Here is a 14,623-nt window from a genome sequence, read left to right as displayed (position 1 = left end):
GCCAGTTGGCAACTCTACTTATCAAATCAGCATAGATCATCCACCAGCTTGGTCAGAACACACAGGTCTTTTTAGATGAAAGTGATGACTCTCCAGAAGTAAAAAAAGATTCTACGCTTCTATATTGTACACTTTTCCAGCAATCCTAGGAAACCAAGGCATACACATAGTTCTGCTTGTAGCACAATTTTGCTTTTAATTACTGCTTTTATGTACTCCTCACAAGAGTTGAAGAATCTATCTAGATTGTGAGGCGGGGCTGGGAAGCTGTTTTGATCACTAGAGATTAGCTGCGTTTAGGCAGCTGCACAGTCACCCGTTAGAGATGGGAAGGGAAACCCAAAGTTAGACAGGAATAAATAGTAAAGGGCGGCTTGGCACACTGTCACTAGCACCCTGTCTGTGTTCACGCCCCTCAAAAGATGCCTTGGAAGCCAATTAGGCACCTCTTGACCAGTGCAGCACTTCAGCTTCTGACAGGTAAGTAAAAATTCCTTCCTTACTCTCTTGGAGGGGCCAGATGCTATTTAGAGAGAACAGGGAGAAGGTAGTTGCCCCCAACCCCTAAACAGAAAAATGCAAAGCTGGTGTCTTCTAACTGGTTTTAGACTGTTCTGTCCTGATTTTTCCAAAGCAGGAGTCTTGTGGCATCTTGAACACTAGCAAATGTATCCTGGCACAAGCTTTTATTTTTTAAAATGCCCCAAGTCTACTCATTTTTTCCTGTGAGGTAGGTTAGGCTGAGAGACAGTAGACACCATCCAACATGGAGAGATAGCCTGCTCCCTGTGTGCATTTGCTCAGAAGTAAGTCTCACTACGTTGAATGGACTTTACTTCCAGTTCAGAATTCTTCTGGCCACAACTATCTTTTTCATCCACAAGTCCCATGAGCCTGACTATTGCACCTATCTGGGGAGTGTGTGCTACCACAAAGACCTTACAATGACTGGGAGGCTGCCAGTACACATCACTGTCATATAAGAAAAGGTCTACTAAGCATGCTTAAATTTAACTTTGTGTGGCACTGTGGTCTGTGCTTTGCAGCTCAGCAAGTGTAATCGCTCAGCTGGGATATTAACCTGGAGGACAGTGTCAATGGTCAGCTGCTCAGGCAGCTGCCAGGGTTAAAGAAGAACATAAGAACATAAGAGAAGTCATGTTGGATCAGGCTAATGGCCCATCCAGTCCAACACTCTGTGTCACACAGTGGCCAAAAAAACCAGGCGCCATCAGGGGGTCCATCAGTGGACCCAGGACACTAGAAGCCCTCCCACTGTTGCCCCCCACCAAGAATACAGAGTATCACTGCCCCAGCAAATTGCTGATTAGGGCCCTGTGGCCCATGCAGCTTCTGCCTGCAGGCTCACCAGATATCTAGGCAAGCAATCAAGAGGTAGCAACAGGAGTGAAGAAAAGTGCTACCCCCTGCTTGCTCACTTGCCAGTTTTTAGCAGGTAATGAAGAGGGCCCACTGGAGGGGGGAAAGGGAGGTCTTGCCTGAGGCAGCCCTGATCTGAAAATATTTAAGTATAACACATTAGCAATTGCACTGCATTGTCTGCATCCCCAGAGCACAGTATGTAATTGAAGCACTATAGCAACTGTTCATAACAGGATTGTTTTATGTTGACAAGGCAATTCAATTGTGAATGATAATGATGGTTGGTGCAATATCCAATATGGCCACTGTCTCTCAGTCTGATGCAACCTGCTTCCCCCCATTCTGTGGCCTTCTTTCCCTCATAGAATGTTGCAGTGAGTACATTGGTCGTGCCACAGTGATGATGTCTCCCTTATGGTACCATCCTGAGTAGAGCTACTTATACCTTTCTCTGCTCATGGACTTCAGTGGATTTAAATGGGTGTAATACTGCTTCTGCTCATATTGTTATTATATTAGATGGAAACTGAGGAAGTGGAGAAATCTAGCTTTTCTGGAAAGGAGTCCAAAGAGGTAAATTCCAGGCAAGTCCTAGACATGTAGAGAATCAGGGCTCTTTTTTTGGTAGAAAAAGCCCAGCAGGTACTCATTTGCATATTAGACCACATACCCTGATGGTCAAGCCAGCCGGAACTGTGTTCCTGTGTGTTTCTGCTCTAAAAAAGGCCTGTAGAGAATCAATAGCCCTCCCATTCTGTTACACTGCACAAGATTGTTCTCTATACTATATTCATGCCTCTTTGTAACAAGGAATTTTATTCTAACAGCAGGTAGCTCTTGGGGCCTATTGCCAGTTATGGCACCACCACTCAGTGTGGTAATAAATGGTGAAAGGAAGATACTGGTGGTTTGTGTGGTGAATGACCTCTCAAAGGAAGCATCAAGTGCTGTTTGGTTTTCCAATGGAAATGGAAGCATGCTGGAGTCTTTCACCTATATGGTTTCTGGAGAAGGAAGTGACAGTTTCAACACAGTCTCTCAGCTTGCCATTCGTACCAAAGAATTTGAATCATGGAATGCAGTTACTTGCTACGCTGCACAAAACAAAACTTCAAGGATGTGGAACACCACCTCTCTTCAAATCTCTGGTATTTATCGAAGCAAAAAACAAGTCCAAAGCCCTTTCCCCAATGTACATAGTTATCAGTTAAGATATATCTGGAAAGATAATTAATAAACAGTGCAATCTTGTGCAGAATTACTGATTTCAATGGGCTTAGACTAGAGAAACTGAACAGGATTGTATTTTATTTAATTTAAATGTTTATTACCCCACCTCTATTATAATCAAAGTGCTTAAAAATAGATAAAATTAAATTAAAAATAAAACTACAGTCCAACTTACAATAATCACAGCAAAAAACAATGTAATTCTAACTAATCTATAAATAGCCCATAGGAATCCCTACATCTAGCTGCTGAGGTTGCACCAGTAGTTCTTGGTACATGCCTTCTGTTGTGTTCACACAGAGCCTTCCCTCTCCCAATCTACTACATGCATTTGCACAGATTCCCCCTAAAAATTGAAAGATGAGGACAGAATGCACACATTTCGAGAACTTCAGCTCAGCAATCAACGTGAAACTTTGAATAATACAGCAAAATAGAGGCTTGTAACTAAACAGGACGTTTATTGATCTTTCCTCTGTAACAGTCTAATATTCCTTTTGTCTTATAGAAGAAGGCATAGAAGATTCATGCCTGGATGAAAACCATGGAAGTAAGCAGAAATGTTTCCTTTTTCCCACTCTTGGTGCATTATAAATTCTGAGTTGGAGCCAACTTTTCATGGGGAAGGGCATTAAAATACTACTTTTGCCTCACATGCAATGATGAACAGAAGTGGGTTCACTATATGTGAAAGTGATTAAAAATGCTGTGCTAGTTGAAGGGACAAAAACATTGCTATCTAGATCTGAACACTTGTGCCATTGGGGCTACTTCTTCATGGCAGTGATTCTCCATTCCCCACTAGTGGCCACTGCAAATGCAGAAGCAGCAGCGGGGAGTTCACATGGGACTTTCCTCTACACCAGAGGTTCCCAAAATTATTTGACCTAATGCCCCCTTTTTAGAAAAAGAAATACTCAGTGCCCCCCTGGAAATCTTCAGCTCCAACTAGCGAAATGGGAAGGTGCTGCCATCCAGCCTCTTTCAACCCAAAAGCAGCAGATAGCGGTAAAATGAGGTGCTCTTTGGAGACTTCCTTGGAAGCCTCCGACAAGCACAGGCAACATTTGCCCTGCAAAGAAAAGCAGTGGTGCAGCAGTGCCATCCAGGGCTATTGGCTTGCCTGCTGGCTGGTGCAATCGTGCCACATTGGAAGGGGGAGTAAGGGGGTGCCCAGCATTACCCCCTGGTAGGGTGGCACCCTAGGCGGTCTCCTACCCTGCCAACTCCCACCTGCTGGTCCTACACTGATTAGATGCTGGTCCTACACTGATATGGTCTAGGACCTGCCTACCTTAGGGACCGTCTCTTCCCATATGTTCCCCAGAGAGTACTGCGATCTGGCTCCCAAAATCTGCTCGTAATCCCTGGGCCAAAGGAGGCCCAGTTGAAGTCAACCAGGGACAGGGCCTTCTCAATAACAGCCCCTTGCTGGTGGAACCAGTTACCGGAAGAGGTCAGGGCCCTGAGGGATATTGGACAATTCCGCAGGGCCTGTAAGACAGTCCTCTTCCGGTTGGCCTATAACTGACCGGCACCAAACCACCAAACTACCAAAATACCGAAGGAAGTGTATAGATTGTACGTTGTTGGACTGATGCACTGTTTTTAATGTTTTTATTTCTTGACTATGTAAATTGCTATTATATTTGAAATTTGAATTCTATGTTAGAATCTTTGTATTGTAAGCTGCCCTGAGCCCGCTTCGGTGGGGTAGGGCGGGATATAAATCAAATAAATAAATAGAAATTCTGGACCCCTCCCAGAAACATGTTTTGACACCTCTCTCTTCTCTTCTCTTCTCTTCTCTTCTCTTCTCTTCTCTTCTCTTCTCTTCTCTTCTCTTCTCTTCTCTTCTCTTCTCTTCTCTTCTCTTCTCTTCTCTTCTCCCTTTATGCTTCCACCGCCCCCTTATTTTTATTCACCACCCCCCAATTGCACCCAAGGTTACTACCACCCCCCTGAATTGTTCCAGTGGCCCCCAGTGGGCAATATCACCCATTTTGGGAAACACTGCTGTACACCATCTCCGTAATGCCCCCACTCTCTTCACTGGAGGGATTTTAACACACATGCACATTAGTGCATGGAAGCCAAGCAAAGCTGATAAAAAGACTTATTTTGTTTCAAATATACATGCTAAGTATGAGATAAATTGAACAAGAACCCCCACAAACAAAACGTTAAAGCAAAATAAATTTCCCTGAAAATCATATCATCATTTTAGCTTTCTCAGAAAGCTTCTTCAGAAAGCTGTTTCTTCTCTGACTTCATCTCCTATGCAGGTGCCTTTCCATCTGCCATCTGTTTCTATCAAAATTCACTTGAGCAAACCTGATTTATCAGAAATTATTATAGCCAGGGCTTTTTTTGTAGGAAAAAACCAGCAGAAACTCATTTGCATTTTAGGCCACACCCCCTAACCACCATTGTCCCACACAGGACTTTTTGTGGGGAAAGCCAAGCAGGAACTAATTTGCATATCAGGCCACACCCCCTGATGCCAAGTCAGTCGGAATTGTGTTCCTGTGCATTCCTGCTAAAAAAAGACCCTGATTATAGCTAATCATCATCATGGAGTCTGTCAGTGGTCAATAAAAAAGCATTTTCTAGCCATTCAACATGCACCTTTAGTTTTAGCTAAATATCTGTTGATTATTAGCTCTTCACTTGATGTTACCAAGGTCTTGTTTAGCCAATAAATAAGTTTACAAGACACAAACTTTGATTACCATATTTACTTGAAAGGAAAGTTATTCTAAATTTAATACAACCCCCCCAAAAGTTGTACACAATTTTTTGTTCATCACAGAACATAACTGTAACTAACATAAAAGGTTGGTGGCACACTGGCACTTACCCCTTTTTGTGATTTCCAGCACTGGAAGGTTACTGCAATTACAAATTAGGAATTATTCAGACTAGAAACTGTATGTTCTCAGGTCATTTCCAACCTATGGTGACCCTATGAGTTAATTACCTCTAAAATGTTATTTCTTTGCTCAAACCTTGCAGACTAAAGGCTGTGATTTCCTTTATTGAGTCAATCCACTTCAAGTTGGATTTTCCTTTCCTACAGAGAATAAAACTAAACAGACAGATGGTAGGTAGGTAAGTAGGTAGACAGACAGACAGACACACACACACATTTGGCTCAATTTGCCTCTTACCCTATCCAGCTATTCAAGTCCAGTAGTTCCTCAGAGACCAACAACATTTTCAGCGTGTCTGACAACTAGAGTGTTGATTCTTGCACTCTGAAAATCTTGTTGGTCTCTAAACTGCTACTGGACTCCAATCTAGCTCTTACTTTTCCAACTTTACTATAATTGAACATGACACACTATATGATTTAGAGCTGGGGAAAAGCAAGTCATGTTTGGGGTTCTGCCTCTAAGGGGGCACTAAACCTTTTCCAGTTCTACTCACATTGAAGGCTCCACATTTGGAGCAAACAAACACCACTGAAATTGTTGGAGAATCCCTGCAGTGCTGGTAAAGGCTGGTAAAGGCTCTGTAGTTTAGAGAGGCAGACTGCAGATGGTCCTGGAGACAATGTGTTGAAGTGCACTTCTGCCTATGTAGGTGAACAGGAAGACAGTCCTATACACAGGTTATTAGAGGAGTGTGTACCTGTCTGTGGATATAGTTCTGCTGTAAAGGGTGGCTCTGCAGTGCTTTCATTATTTATTTATTTTTTGGTGACAGCCCAGGACCAGGCATCATCCACTGCAATTCAAGATACCTATTCTCAGAGCCTGCTTCTTTTGGCCATCCGAATGCTGCTCTTCAAGTTTCTCCTGTCTGATGTGTTGATTACTTGTTGGTTCCTTTACAAGAGGTGAGAATAATTCCAACACACAATGTGTAACTTTAAAAAAACCCACCTCCCTCACTGAACTAAGGAGTTGAAAACTGCTGATAAATACATATGATCATATTTACCCAATGCTTCAGAATATGACAGTGCAAACTGATAGAATTATAATGGAATACTGATTACTCTCCTGTTGTGGCAGCTTCAGGAAGATCATTCCTTCATTAGTCTAATCACAGTGAGTGAGTGGGATCTCTTCAGTGGGTAATTTGAAAGGACAGCAGATTAATTCTCTGTTGCTACCCATGTAATGATCAGAATGCATGCAAAACATAATTGCCTACTCTGTTCTCCAAATTTAAAACAACAACAATGCTGATTTCTGCTTGGGAGAGGATCAGGAATATGAACATTGCTGCAAGAAAAGTGTGGGAAATGTTCACCTGTCTTCCATTTCTATTGAGAACCAGGCTGGAGAAACCAGGGTTCCAGTTCCCACTCAACCAAAATGCCTATTGGATAGCTTCAGACAAGTTATTTTCTCTGTGCTTAATTCACTCATTGTTATATATCCCCTGTACTTTAAAAAAAAAGTCCAACTCAGGATTGTTGTGATGATACATACAGACATACCACCCTGAGCTCCTTAGAGGAAGTATGGGAATCAGATGTAGCAAATATATCAATGAATCTCTCAGCTTTAAAGCCCTATATGGCCGAGGACCTGCCTACCTGAGGGACCATCTCTCCCCATATGAGCCCCAAAGAGCACTGAGGTCGGCAGGGAAGAACACGCTGACTATCCCTGGGCCAAAGGAGGCGAAATTACAGAGTACACGGGCACGGGCCTTCTCTGTTATAGCCCTGTGCCTTTGGAATCAACTTCCGGAGGAGGTACGGGCCCTGCGGAATTTGGACCAATTCCGCAGGGCCTGTAAGACCATCCTTTTCAAGCAGGCGTTTGTAGAAGTTGATAGGATGGCTGTTTAATTACCAACGATTTATCTAGTGACCCCTGCCATAATACAAGTGTACAGATAACATCAGGAAGATCACCGCCGTTTAAACTATGGAATGATCCAGACATTTGGAACTGGTTTTAGATTGTTGTTTTAAATCAATGTATAACTTAAATGTTGTTTTAAATTACCTTATATTGTATATTTTATATTGTATAATTTTCGAACTGTTGTCAGCCGCCCTGAGCCTGCCTAGGCGGGGAGGGCGGGATATAAATAAAATTTATTATTATTATTATATATTATTACTTGTCATAATGCTCTCTCTCTCCTTCCAGAGAAGACTCGTTGCCACATCTGAAGTCCAACAATTGTCCTGCAGTTCTTCCATACAAAGTCAGATTGTATTCTGCTCCAATGTACATTTACCATGGATAGCACAAAGAGCAACAGATTTCAGAGTTAATATAATTTACTGCACAATCCTAAATTTGTTTAATCAGAAGTAAAACCTCTTGAGTTCAATGGTTCATAAGCAATGAGGATTACAAATTCTGGGCATATCTCAGTAAAAATAAAGATATGTGTGGTAGATCTTGCTTTTTTCCACTAGTTTCATACCTTGCAGTGGTCTGAAGTACAGTAATCAGTGAACACCAAATGGAAGCAGAGGTTCAGAGAACATCCCTATCAAAAAACAGATCATTAAAAAATGATTACTTATCCTGGAGAAGAAGGAAGTCTTCACTTGAGTAAAGATGGCTTAGAACAGCCATTTTTGTTGTGGCCTTCTATTTGACTTCTTTTGATGATCCGGGAAACTACAGGCCCGTCAGTCTGACTTCAATACCGGGAAAGTTGGTAGAAACCATTATCAAGGACAGAATGAGTAGGCACATTGATGAATACAAGTTATTGAGGAAGACTCAGCATGGGTTCTTCTGTAAGGGAAGATCTTGCCTCACTGACCTGTTATAGTTCTTTGAGGGGGTGAACAAACATGTGGACAAAGGGGACCCAATAGATGTTGTTTACCTTGACTTCCAGAAAGTTTTTGATAAAGTTCCTCATCAAGGCTCCTTAGGAAGCTCGAGAGTCATGAAGTAAAAGGACAGGTCCTCTTGTGGATCAAAAACTGGCTGAGTAATAGGAAGCAGAGAGTGAGTATAAATGGACAGTCTTCGCAGTGGAGGGCGGTAAGCAATGAGGTGCCATAGGGCTCAGTACTGGGTCCCATGCTCTTTAACTTGTTCATTAATGATTTGGAGTTGGGAGTAAGCAGTGAAGTGGCCAAGTTTGCAGATGACACTAAATTGTTCAGGGTGATGAGAAAGAGAGAGGACTGTGAGACATTCCAAAGGGATCTGTTGAGGCTGAATGAGTGGGCATCAACATGGCAAATGAGGTTCAATGTGGCCAAGTGCAAAGTAATGCACATTGGTGCCAAGAATCCCAGCTACAAATACAAGTTGATGGGGTGAGAACTTGCAGAGACTGACCAAGAGAGAGATCTTGGGGTCATGGTAGATAACTCACTGAAAATGTCAACACTATGCTGGGAATTATTAGGAAGGGAACTGAAAACAAATCAGCCAGTATCATAATGCCCCTGCATAAATCGATGGTTCGGTCTCATTTGGAATACTGTGTACAATTTTGGTCACCACACCTCAAAAAGGATATAATAGCACTGGAAAAAGTGCAGAAAAGGGCAACTAGAATGATTAAAGGTTTGGAACACTTTCCCTATGAAGAAAGTGGCTATTAGCCACAGTATATATGTGTGTGTGTGTGTACACACACACACACACATATATATATACTGTGGCTAATAGCCACTTTGTGTGTGTGTACTCCAATGTACACACACACATATATTGGCTACTGTGTGACACAGAGTGTTGGACTGGATGGGCCATTGGCCTGATCCAACATGGCTTCTCTTATGCTCTTATGTTCTTAAAGGTTAAAACGCTTGGAGCTCTTTAGCTTGGAGAAACATCGACTGCGGGGTGACATGATAGAGGTTTACAAGATTATGCATGGGATGGAGAAAGTAGAGAAAGAAGTACTTTTCTCCCTTTCTCACAATACAAGAACTCGTGGGCATTCAATGAAATTGCTGAGCAGTCAAGTTAGAACGGATAAAAGGAAGTACTTCTTCACCCAAAGGGTAAATAGCATGTGGAATTCACTGCTACAGGAGGTGGTGCCGGCTACAAGCATAGCCAGCTTTAAGAGGGGATTGGATAAAAATATGGAGCAGAGGTCCATCAGTGGCTTTTAGCCACAGTATATTATTGGAACTGTCTGGGGTAGTGATGCTCTGTATTCTTGGTGCTTGGGGGGCAACAGTTTGGTGAGAGCCAGTTTGGTGTCGTGGTTAAGTGCGCGGACTCTTATCTGGGAGAAGCGAGTTTGATTCCCCACTCCTCCACTTGCTGGAATGGCCTTGGGTCAGCTATAGTTCTCACAGGGCTTTTCCTTGAAAGGGCAGCTTCTGAGAGAGTTCTCTCAGTCCCACCTACCTCACAGGGTGTCAGATGTGGGAGAGGAAAATAAAGGAGATTGTGAGCTGCTCTGAGACTCTGAGGGGAGGGCAAAATATAAATCCCATGTCGTCGTCTTCTGCTTCTTCAGTGGGAGGGCTTCTGGAGTTCTGGCCCTGCTGGTGGACCTCCTGATGGCCCCTGGGCTTTGGCTACTGTGTGACACAGAGTGTTGGAGTGGATGGGCCACTGGCCTGATCCAACATGGTGTCTCTTATGTTCTTATGATGATGATAACTGACTAGGTTGCAACCAAGCCAGACACCCATGCTCAGTCTATGCACAAATCCTGATGGAAAATCAGGTGTATCATTCTTTAGGATCCTTCTTCGTGAGGAATAAATAAATGTCTTGTTATAATTCTATTTTATGTATATGTGATTTATGTTACTGAACGTGCTGCCAGTTACTGTAAATCTGTTTTTCGCTATGGTTATATCCAAAATGATGCATGATTGCAATCTGAGGTCTGACATCATAATATGATTTCCTTGTGACTAAGTATGGTCCCTCAAAGAGGCAGTTTACCTGCAAAGATGTGCTTAACAGGTGAACAGTGTGAAATAGTAGTTGGAACTGGAAGGCTTGAATTTGGAGAAAGGCGTACAGAGAGACCTGATGGCCATGAGGAGCAGGGTTTTTGTTTGCTGCAGTGCTAGAAGTGTGCGCTTGAAATATGTTGTTTTTTAGGTGTACCTTTTGCTTCCATTTATGCTCTGCTTGTATATTTGTAAATAAAACAAATGTTACAAATTCCAGAGTAGTCATGTTAGTGTGTTGCAGTAAAATTCAATAACAGTCTAAAGGTAAAGGTAGTTCCCTGTGCAAACACCAGTCATTTCCAACTCTGGGGTGACATCGCATCACGTTTTCACAGAGACTTTTTACAGGATGGTTACCCAGCTTGCTGGGGAAGGCAATGGCAAGCCACCCCGTAAAAAGTCTACCCTGAAAACGTTGTGAAATCAATGCCACCCCAGAGTCGGAAACGACTGGTGCTTGCACAGGGGACTTTTCCTTTCCTTGCCATTGCCTTCCCCAGTCATCTACACTTTACCCCCAGCAAGCTGGGTACTATTTTACCGACCTCGGAAGGATGGACGGCTGAGTCAACCTTGAGCCAGCTACCTGAACCCAGCTTCCACTGGGATCGAACTCAGGTTGTGAGCAGAGCTTAGACTAAGTGTAGCAGCACTTTAAACACATGGAAGATTTTATTCCAGTTTGTTAGACTAGAAAATATACCTGAAGTCCTTAGCAGAAAAATATTACCTGAATTTCGACCCACTCAGCCTGGAGGAAGTTGACGGAATCCTCTCCTCTGCGCGCCCTACAACTTGTGATTTGGACCCATGCCCCTCCTGGCTAATTAAATCTTGCCTGAGGGAGCTTGAATGTCCTTTACGAGACATCATAAATAGATCCCTCTCGGAGGGGCGCTTTCCAACATCTCTAAAAGAGGCTTTGGTCCGTCCCCTCTTGAAAAAAAGCACAGTAGACGCGGCCGAATTGGCAAACTACCGACCGGTCTCTAATTTACCGTTTTTAGGTAAAATTATAGAGAGGGCAGTGGCGTCACAGTTGCAGGGTTTTCTGGATGACACTTCCATCCTAGACCCTTGCCAGTCTGGCTTTTGCCCGGGTCATGGGACGGAGACAGTACTGGTCGTCCTGGTAGATGATCTCCAACGGCATCTGGACCGGGGTGGTGTGGCAGTGCTGATGTTGCTAAACCTGTCGGCTGCGTTTGACACGGTCGACCATCGGCTACTGACCCACCGCCTCGCCAATGTAGGGGTTAGGGGGTCTGCCTTACAATGGCTTTCCTCCTTCCTTGAGGATCGGGGACAAAGGGTGGCAATCGGGGGCGAGCTGTCCCAGAGGCGCACACTGGATTGTGGAGTGCCTCAGGAGCAGTTCTCTCACCAATGTTATTTAATATCTACATGCGCCCCCTTGCCCAGATTGCTAGGAGACATGGGCTTGGGTGCCATCAATATGCAGATGACACCCAGCTCTACCTGCTAATGGACGGCCGGCCTGACTGCGTCCCAGAGAACTTAGACCGGGCTCTGCAGGCTATGGCAACCTGGTTGAGGCGGAGTGGGCTGAAACTGAATCCAGCGAAGACAGAAGTCCTTTGCCTAGGTTGGGGCGCTCAGGGAGGGGAAATACCTCTCCCAGTCTTCAACGGGACGCCGCTGAAAGCAGCGTGCCGGGTCAGGAGCCTGGGAGTTTTACTGGAGCCTTCACTATCAATGGAGGCCCAGATCGCAGCCACTGCCAAGTCAGCCTTCTTCCATCTAAGGCGGGCAAAGCAGCTGGCTCCCTTCCTAGAGCGTCAAGATCTGGCAACGGTGATTCATGCAACGGTCACCTCGAGACTGGATTACTGTAATGCCCTCTACATGGGGCTGCCTCTGTACCGAACCCGGAAGCTGCAGCTGGTGCAGAACGCGGCGGCTAGACTGCTGTTGGGGCTCCCTAAGTGGGAGCACATGCAGCCTGGGCTACGCGAACTGCACTGGCTGCCAGTTGTATACCGAGTTCGTTACAAAGTGCTGGTTATTACCTTTAAAGCCCTATATGGTCGAGGACCTGCCTACCTTAGGGACCCCAGAGAGCACTGAGGTCAGCTGGGAAAAACCTGTTGACCATTCCCGGACCGAAAGAGGTGAAGCTGCAAAGCACCCATAACCGGGCTTTCTCCTCTATGGCTCCAAGCCTATGGAACCAACTTCCAGAGGAAATGCGGGCCCTGCGGGACCTTGAACAGTTCCGCAGGGCCTGCAAGACCATCTTCCGATTGGCCTTCGCTGACGAAGAAGGAAATTGTCAAGAAAACCGCCATCATAAAAGTAAACATAGCACTAGTACATTTTATTAATTTTAGAAATTTCATCAGAATTTTAATTAAACTGTTAATGTAGTTTTATTCAATTTTGTATAACCAATGTATGAATCATGTTGTTAGCCGTCCTGAGCCTGCTCCGGCGGGGAGGGCAGGATATAAATAAAAATTGTTGTTGTTGTTGTTAGAAGTCATTATAGTTAATGTCCAGGCAATATTAATGGTGTAGGTTTAGTGCAGATATTACACCTAACATTCAATTTGTACTCATTTACCACCAGTGGGCTGACCTGTGTCGAATAATACCGCTTGATGCATTACAATAATCTGGAGTGGGGCCAGAGCTCAGAAGTTTAGCATGTAGTAAAAGTTGGGTTAAATACTTTTCCCTTACTGACATCTTGAAGGACAAAGCAGGAGTCAAGTATCACCTTTAAGACCAACAAACTTTTATTCAGAATGTAAGCGTTTGTGTGCATGCACACTTCTTCAGACAAGGAATGAAGTACAGTAAATGGAGCTACATATAGTTCGTCTGAAATATATATACATATAGTTTGTAGGGCTGCCAATCCCCAGGTGGGGGCAGGGGTTCTCCCCTTTTGGAGGCTCTCCCCCCCGTTTCAGGGTCATCAGAAAGTGTGTGTGGGGGGGGTGGAAAATGTCTGCTGGGAACTCCATCATTCCCTATGAAGACTGATTCCCATAGGGTATAATGGAGAATTGATCCATGGGTATCTGGGGCTCTAGGGAGACTTTTTTTTTTTTAGTTAGAAGCACCAAACTTTCAACATAGCATCCCGTTTCTCTTCCCAAAATACCTTCCAAGTTTCAAAAAGATTGGACTAGGAGGTCCAATTCTATGAGCCCCAAAAGAAGGTGCCCTTATCCTTCATTATTTCGGATGGAGGGAAGGCCTTTAAAAGGTGTGTAGTCCATTTAACTGTGATGGCCAGAACTCCCTTTAGAGTTCAATTTTACTTGTCACAACCTTACTCCTGGCTCCATCCCCAAAGTCTCCTGGCTCCATCCAAAAAGTCCCCAGATATTTCTTGAATTGGACTTGGCAACCCTAATAGTTTGTGTCTGAAGTATATTCATATACTTCGTCTGAAAAAGTGTGCATGTACACGAACGCTTACATTCTGAATAAAAGTTTGTTATTCTTAAAGGTGCACTTGACTCCTGCTTTGTTCTACTGCTTCAGACCAACACAGCTGCCAACCTGGATTTACTGACATCCTGAAGGGCCATCCAGTGCCACCTCAGAAACAGGGCTATCCAGTGCCACCTCAGAAACAGGACGCAACAGTGAGATCGGCCAATGCTAAGAACATAAGAGAAGCCATGTTAGATCAGGCCAATGGCCCATCCAGTCCAACACTCTGTGTCACACAGTGGCAAAATATATATATATATATACAAACACACACACATACACTCTGCTCCATATTTTTATCTAAACCCCTCTTGAAGGTGGCTATACTTGTGGCCGCCACCACCTCCTGTGGCAGTGAATTCCACATGTTAATCACCCTTTGGGTGAAGAAGTACTTCCTTTTATCCGTTTTAACCTGTCTGCTCAGCAATTTCATCGAATGCCCACGAGTTCTTGTATTGTGAGAAAGGGAGAAAACTTCTTTCTCTACTTTCTCCATCCCAATGCTCTGACTCAGAATCCCGCTTTGGAGCTAACACAATAAGAATAAAGAATTTTACTTCTCCCCGTAACCTGCGAATGGCCTTTTTGTAATAAAAACTGACAGGGACAAAGGCAAAGACGCACCAATCACAGACCAGCCAGAGTCACACTTCAATTGGCTGAGCTGGGAAA

At 44.0% G+C, this 14,623-nt stretch overlaps 1 protein-coding gene across 1 annotated transcript; it reads left to right on the top strand.

Annotated features, from left to right (window-relative positions):
• The first annotated feature begins 429 nt into the window (after positions 1–429).
• On the top strand, positions 430–8,088 carry PTCRA (pre T cell antigen receptor alpha). The gene is made up of 5 exons (XM_060248190.1): positions 430–480; positions 2,211–2,531; positions 3,122–3,163; positions 6,322–6,454; positions 7,728–8,088. The coding sequence occupies exons 2-5, from the start codon at positions 2,240–2,242 to the stop codon at positions 7,825–7,827; spliced, it is 567 nt and encodes a 188-aa protein (XP_060104173.1). The 5' UTR covers positions 430–480; positions 2,211–2,239; the 3' UTR covers positions 7,828–8,088.
• The last annotated feature ends 6,535 nt before the right edge of the window (positions 8,089–14,623 follow it).

Source organism: Heteronotia binoei, chromosome 1 (assembly GCF_032191835.1).
Source record: "Heteronotia binoei isolate CCM8104 ecotype False Entrance Well chromosome 1, APGP_CSIRO_Hbin_v1, whole genome shotgun sequence".
Taxonomy (NCBI): Eukaryota; Metazoa; Chordata; class Lepidosauria; order Squamata; family Gekkonidae; genus Heteronotia; species Heteronotia binoei.
The sequence above is the reverse complement of the archived record's forward strand: the minus strand, read 5'-3'. Positions and strand labels throughout refer to the sequence as shown.

What these genes read in the sequence shown, in the direction of transcription:
- PTCRA (XM_060248190.1), top strand. Translation starts at nt 2,240, where the DNA reads ATGGCACCACCACTCAGTGTGGTAATAAATGGTGAAAGGAAGATACTG. An exon ending in CACCTCTCTTCAAATCTCTG is followed by an intron (nt 2,532 to 3,121) that starts GTATTTATCGAA and finishes TTTGTCTTATAG; the next exon opens with AAGAAGGCATAGAAGATTCA. An exon ending in CCTGGATGAAAACCATGGAA is followed by an intron (nt 3,164 to 6,321) that starts GTAAGCAGAAAT and finishes TTTTGGTGACAG; the next exon opens with CCCAGGACCAGGCATCATCC.